This window comes from Lepisma saccharinum, chromosome 13 (genome assembly GCF_977018435.1).
Source record: "Lepisma saccharinum chromosome 13, izLepSacc3.1, whole genome shotgun sequence".
Lineage (NCBI taxonomy): Eukaryota > Metazoa > Arthropoda > Insecta > Zygentoma > Lepismatidae > Lepisma > Lepisma saccharinum.
In genome coordinates, this window is record NC_139241.1 from 62,067,855 (window position 1) to 62,075,464 (window position 7,610).

Below are 7,610 nucleotides of genomic sequence, written 5' to 3' on the forward strand. Positions count from 1 at the left end.
GAGGAGGTAATTGCTCCTCTATGCCCCCCCCTGCAGGTGCCCTTGGCCGTCAACGTTTGCCCCCCCTAGAATTGACTTCCATCAGAGGTTGGAGCAATGCCCCCCTGTCCCCTCCCGTGGTTGAACCACTGGCTATCTTCATTTACTTTATTTGGAGTCATGCAAAATCGAAGAATACGAGGCGCATTAAAGTTATACAGTCTCTCTCTCTCTCTTTCTTTTTCAAGAATGGAAGCAGTAGAATAGGACGAGAATGTCACCATCTCTTCCAACGCCAGCTGGCGGCACAAACCTTCTTGTAGGATCCGGACTATGCTCTCAACCGTCTCGCACAACCTTCTTGAATGCTGACCGCTTTTAAAAGAACTCTCATGTTTCTACATACCTGCTTCCGTTCCTGAAATGTAGGACTTCGTAGAATCATAACACTAACGATGCAGTTGACAGACAACCTCTGCACCAGCATAAGTACAATTCCATTATTTAAGAACGAGTAGAGCAAAATGACTAAAATCAATGATGGACAATTTGCTCGGTGATATTCACCTTTGTCTTATACGTTGGTGTTTTTGTTTGAATTCTCGAACGTCATATTGCGTATAAACAAACGTTCCTTAAGAGTATATGATTAAAACCATATGTAAGCTCTGGTGTTCCCGTCGGGGACAATTTGTTGCATCTGCACTGCTATTGAAAACAGGAAGGCAGAGGAAACAACTGCTGAGTACAGAAATAACCTCTACAAAATATATATATTCGAAATCGATTTCTACAACCCACTTACATAACTATGTGTCTTGTGCAAATGGCATTCATATTGTGACGCCAACTCGATCCCTTCTCTCTCTCTCTCTCTCTGGTGGAGAGTCAATGGAATACAGGTACATAAATGAGAGCAAAGTAGTCTCGTCCTCAGAGACATGTCTTCTACAGGCGGCTGGTTAGTCTTCCTGCTCCTGATTGCTGTTAACGGCTTCTCTAGTCATGCCTCTGATGGCTTCAATATGTACAAGGGTAAGTAGATACTATTTTTTCCCTCCAAGTAGACGATTTGATTCATATAATTTCAAATGGTCGTCAGAAGCTAGTCTTATTTCTTATGAATTAAAAGGATGTTTAGTTTAATAGGAATCTTCCGGATCTTAATAGATTGAATGAGCACTTGGTATACACGCGGATAAGGCACAGGCACGCTCACACAGAGACACAGAGTATTCTGGTGAGTGAGCCTAGGCGCCAGAACATCGTTAACATTTGACTGTCTCTCCAGGACACTTTCTCATCGGTTCAACAATATCTCGTGACAATGGGTAGCAGATGAAGCAATTCAACAGAAACTAGGTAGCACGATATAAGAGACTTGATCATTTATTTCTCGATATGCATTGTTATCCTAACCTCAGAGAAATTTGATCTGCCTGCTAGGGTTGAATCTTGGGCAAGGCCTAAATGTTATATTGTGTTTGTTCTACCAATTCATCCTCATCTTAGTGAAAGAAAATTTCATTCTCTCTTTGCAGATTATCTGCGAGGCAAAATAGAGGAAGAAGCTTTGAAGAACCACGGCGAGATGTCTCCACGAGTTCTGTGTAAGCGCTTCCTTTCAGTTAGAGCAGTGGTTCCGAAAGGGTGCGCCGCGGCGGCCTGGGGCGCAGTGGCTAGCTTGTTGGGGCGCTTATTTAGTACTATTTACACATAAACTGTTTCTGAATTTGAAATATGTGTTTATATTTTAACTTAAGGCAAGCAAAGTAACCACACTAACTGAGCGTTGCAAGTGTTAGATAGGCCTACATTCTGACTTGGGCGCCGCGGAAAAATCTTGAAACACTAAGGGCGCCGTGAAACGAAAAACTTTGGGAACCCCTGAGTAAGAGAATCCTTGTTTGAATCACTGTGTTAGAATGTTGCAAAGTTGGCTACATAGAAGTCAACTTGCCAATTCGCCTATCTCCGTGACCGATTGATTACCACAGAGCGCTATTACGCCAGGGGTTCCGGTAAGCTGCCCTGGGCATGGGTGTTCTTTGTCATTATAACTTCGTCAATTTAATCACATTATCACTCATCCTCATTGTGCGACAGGCTGGATAAAAGGGGATCATTACCCCCAACAATCTATCACCCCCCGCCATACTACTGGCTACTTTGGACAAAGAATGCGAACAATACAATTTCAACAATTGCAAACAAGTAATATTGTCTGTGTCGCCTAGTAATGTGTTCTAAAATGCGATGTTTGTGTTTTGAGTTGTGATTTTCAATATTTAATTTTTCATACCAAATATTTCAGCAATGTATGGTGAGTAACTTTCAGCAATTAGTGCATAGGAAGCATAAAATACTGTGATTAAATTTCTTATTGATGTTCTAACAAATATGATTGTAAGTACATAGTAGTTTATTTATTTTATCTTGTCCAGCATTGAACATTATTAACTTTATACGTAGTAATAATAAATAATAATAAGTGTTTAATTTTTACAGATTTCTACAGAACCCCTCCAGTGCTTAGAACATCTGCAATTACTGGCGACTATCATGGTGGTGAGTAGCATCTTATTAGTTTATGTATATTGATTGATTGTTTGAAATTTAAACTCTCACAGATGTTGTTTTGCACACCTTCAGCTTTACTTTCATGATCGTTATTCTCTGCAAGAAAACAGTACAATCAGAAAACTTGGAAATAATGAAAAATGGATTTAGAGGAAATTAACTATGTAATGGCTAAAAGAGCGATGGACATTGAATTATTAACAATAAAATGTTATTTTTAATTTGATCAAACTACTCCGTTACTTTATACACAGGTAGGCTTATCGGGACTGGAGCCACAGTTGAAAGTGAGATCCAAACCAATATGCGCCTCCAGCCGGAGTTGATTCCGGGACCTTTTGATTACAATATGACAAGTCACTATTGAGCGTTCGAGAGGGATCCTAAATTTCCAATCAGAAATCCAGAGCTGAAGAAAATGGGGGATATACCTTGTTCTTCCACATTTTATTTCTTTCAACGTTATTAGTACATCCGACGACTGCAAATTGGAAAACTTTCTCACCTTTACCAATGATATGGGATAATTGACGCATTTCTAGTAAATGAAAACTCCATTTTCGAAAGAAAAAAAAGTAAACCACCAACGGAACCAAATATTTCGGTTATGAAAAAAAAAAAAATTCTTTACTGACTAGAGTCAGGCTGGAAAGTCTAGCGTGTACAGTTGGAGATCAGTGCATATTATTTCTGTTTTCTCATGTCCAACATGCCTCTCCTGAGTTTCAATAACTTGCACAAATTTTACAACGCTATTTACATGCAACAATGTCTCTTGTTACGTTTTTTTCGGGTGACCAATATACTGATTAATGCAATTATATCGATACCATCATGCAAACTGAGCAAAGAAATAAGTGTCATTTGCCGCGTGTCGCATGCATCTTGTCTCTTCGGTGTGAAACTCTCGTGTCACGTGTCTCTTCGTTGTGAATTCTCCATAAAACTTCCTCCTGTGCAGATGAACTCTACACCAAGGCTAGAAGTAATAAAAACATCCAAAGAGAGTACAATTTCCACAACTACGGTTTAAGTTGGGGCTCTACACGGATACTGCAAAACACTTTATACTTAGAGCTTTATCGCCAGAGTCATAGTAACCTACCTGAATGCAGCCTCCTCGTCATTGCCTAGGAATCCTGGTCATATTTTGTTTTGCTTACCAGATAACCATAGATGCGGGACCAAAATATTCTCATCCCTTTTATATGGTTATAGCTTTACATATAATTTCCTAAAATGTAGGTTTCTTTCTAATGCACTGTGTTTATATTTTGAATTATAGGGTCTAATTGTTTCTAAGACCTAACTCGTCGGCCTCCATATAGGGGTAATCAGCACAACGCGCTAAGAAACGAGAGTCTCAGGTTCGAACCCTGTCCACCTTAGATGCAATCATGGAAATGTGCAGGATATACTAACGATTGCTAACACTAATTTCTGAAGCACATAACTCTTTGCTTCGTTTTTAAATTACAATAATTCAACACTTATTTATTAACCTATTTTTGTGGTAGAGACAGTGTATATACAGTAGGCACAACAGTACAGCCAGTACCTAAAAAGTAATTTAATAGATACAGCTAAGCCCGCGAAATAAGATCATAAACACGCCACTTATCAGATGAACAATATGCACAGATATTCTAACTTGAAGTTATATTTATTTTGTAGATTGGCTTTCTGAGGACCATAGTAAACGAGACAGTAACAGATTTAAGGGTAAGTGCATATTTTCAGCATTACATGCTTTACGTTGTCAGTACATTACACTCAATTGTTGTCGTTGTTCGTTGAATACCATCCATTCACATTTATTCAAATCTGTACAAATATGTGCACTCAGGGAAGCAATTCCATTCAGGTTTACTGAGGTTTCAGTTCCTGTAGTTTGATAGTATGGTATTTTCAGATCATGAAATACATTTTAGAGTAAATCAACGAGTCTTTGTATATATGTGAATACTCTTGTCATAAAACGCAATCATTAATTTAGTTTTTTACTGAATTTTCCTCTTGTATTTCCAGAGTTTATTAAGAACCACTTCCTACCAGTCACGAGAATATGGAAGAGGCAGACAAACCCTCACGGTAAGTGCATGGAGATCAGTGCTTAATATAGACTGCTTCATTGTCACCTTGTTGAATTGTACAAGCATTCTTATCTTTATTTGGTTCGCCTTGTTCATTCACACAAGCATTCTTCACCTGTATCTGTGCCATTTTCTTCAGCCATATAAGCATTCTCCTCCGATACCTGTGCCATCTTGTTGAGCCAGGCAAGCATTTTCCACCTGTATCTTTGCCATCTTCTTGAGCCATACAAGTATTCTCCACCTGTATCTTTGCCATCTTCTTCAGCCATATAAGCATTCTCCACCGGTATCTGTGCCATCTTGTTGAGCCACACAAGCATTCTCCACCTGTATCTGTGCCATCTTCTTCAGCCATACACGCATTCTCCAATTGTATCTGTGCCATTTTCTTGAGCCATACAAACATTCTCCATCTGCATCTGTGCAATCTTGTTGAGCCATACAAGCATTCTCCACCTGTATCTGTATCATCTTCTTGAGCCATACAAGCATTCTCCACCTGAATCTGTATCATCTTCTTCAGTCATACAAGGATTCTCCACATGTACCTGTGCCATCTTCTTCAGCCATACAACATACAAGCATTCTCAACCTTTTCTGTGTCATCTTGTTGAGCCATACAAGCATTCTCCACCTGTATCTGTATCATCTTGTTGAGCCATACAAGCATTCTCTATCTGTATCTCTGCCATCTTGTTGAGCCATACAAGTATTCTCCTCCTTTTCTGTCATCTTGATGAGCCACACAAGCATTTTCTACCTGTTTCCGTATCACCTTGTTGAGCCATACAAGCATTCTCCATCTGTATCTGTACAATCTTCTTGAGCCATACAAGCATTCTCCACCTGTTTCTGTGTCATCTTGTTGAATTGTACATACGAATTCTCCGCCTGTTTCTGAATCATCTTGTTCAGCCATTCAAGCATTCTCCGCCTGTTTCTGAATCATCTTGTTCAGCCATACAAGCATTCTCCACTTTTTCTTTCATCTTCTCGACCCATACAAACATTCTCTACCTGCCTTGACAGATTTGATTGATTGAGAAGCTATACATATTTTGAGAAATTCTTAGAAGGAAGACAATAACAAAACTAACCAACTTGAAGAGAACCGGAATTTTTCTTCCTAGAAAAAAAATACACTGAATTTTCCCATGTATTTCTTTCTTTACGTACATTATATTACCTCAGAAATAGGGGGAAAACTTCCTTTTCTGGTAGAAAAAATCGTAGCGTTTGGAAGTTTGTTTCAGTGGTGGAATATACTCTAAAGCGAAGTCTTAATTCAAAGTTTCTATTCACTGACTCGCCATCGAAGGTTCTAGGTTTAAGTTCTGTCCTTTGTGATTATTCGTTCATCAATTTCATCTAATCATCGTTCGTTGCAGTTAACAAAAAGAAACAGAAAATATACGCATAATAAAAATTATGCGCTCGCGCACATACACACCAAATACCTCGAAATTTTGTGGTTTTCCCAATTCATGGATTATTTACAGATGCTTCAACAATGAAGGGCAAGCGAAGGAATTAAATAAAATAGAACAGCACCTGTGGGGTCCTTTTACTTCCCTCATATAAACCTGTTTTACCTATTCATATTCGTCATTATGGTTAGTTTCTAAAAAGTTTCAATTTCACGTTTTGAAAGTGTGGTGGTAGCCTTACTGGAGCAATACTTGAAAAAGAAAAGCACCATATGATGCGCTGAAACCAAACACGGTACTTGAACATTAATTTGTATTTTTAAAAATTATTTGTCAAAAATTCTCTAATTTGAAACTGAGATGTGCTTGCTTTTGCAGATGAGCACCCAAGCGAAACCAAAGAGATCACTTCTAAAGCCAAAAGAGGGTAGATTGAGGGACTTGCAAATCTACACTCCCTTATGTAGAAAACAGAATCTTCGGATTTTGAGTGAGTATTATCAATAACACTTTCTAATACTACGTGGCAAAACTTGTTTTGTGGTGTGCTGTATTCATAAAGTTAACTATAGAACGGGCATGTAGTTTCAGGCACAAACAGAACCAATGAAATTTATCACACTATAAATCGAACTTGCAACATCCAACGAAAGGTTGGACTATCGGGGCAAAATATATGCTCCTTCGTTGCTGAACTCATAGATTGTGGGTACCATTCACCAAAGCTACCACAGCAAATTTTCCCTTGGTATTTGAGAAATTAAGAAGAATTAATTAAATTGGTTATACATGTTAAACATGAGATGTCAGAATGAAATGTAAATACTATACATGTAATTTCTACCTAAACGAATAAAGACTTCAGCGTAAAAGAGAAACATACAGGCAAATTGTTGGTGTTTTCAACGTTCGTCTCGAGACCAGGCAGTTTTTTTTCCAACTTCTTTCTTCGTTAGGGAAGGTGGGGGACGTTTGCCTTTACATTTGACACAGTAGTATTTATCTATTGGATATTTAAACGTTGATATTTTGACGCTTCTAAGAAGGGCCGCGGCGAAAAATATCGTGAGTCCCCCTATATACATTTCCAGTTGCAACTGTTAGGCCATATCAGGTGAGTATTTCTTTAATATTTATACCACATTTCAAATCTTGTTTTTCTTTTTCATTTTGTGGTCCTTTCAAAGCATTTTCCCCCCAATTGAGGCCCAGGGTTGTATCCCCATAGCCACCCCCCCCCCCCTCAATACGGGCCTGATTCTATTGCTGGAAATTTTTACTGTTTGCTGTAGACAAATTCTACTGTCTTCTGCTGTGAACTGGGAAATGTATTGAAACCCAACTGCTGACTAACTGTACGGCTACTGTACTTTAACAGTAGAGCTACTCTACTGGAAAAAGCGTGACTGATAATGCATAATACTTTCTAATTCTATACAATCAGTTTCGGTGACTGACATGTGAACATTTACCAAGTAATTTGTTTTTATTATTATCATGTCGCGTGAAGGAAAGTATATCATATTTT

General features: G+C 38.5%; 1 protein-coding gene across 1 annotated transcript; it reads left to right on the forward strand.

The window, feature by feature from the left end:
- Positions 1-920: 920 nt before the first annotated feature.
- LOC145996786 (uncharacterized) lies at positions 921-6,535 on the forward strand. The gene is made up of 6 exons (XM_083133320.1): positions 921-1,014; positions 1,521-1,589; positions 2,488-2,547; positions 4,234-4,281; positions 4,588-4,650; positions 6,461-6,535. Exons 1-6 carry the CDS (start codon positions 921-923, stop codon positions 6,511-6,513), a joined length of 387 nt encoding a protein of 128 aa, XP_082989446.1. The 3' UTR covers positions 6,514-6,535.
- Positions 6,536-7,610: the final 1,075 nt, after the last annotated feature.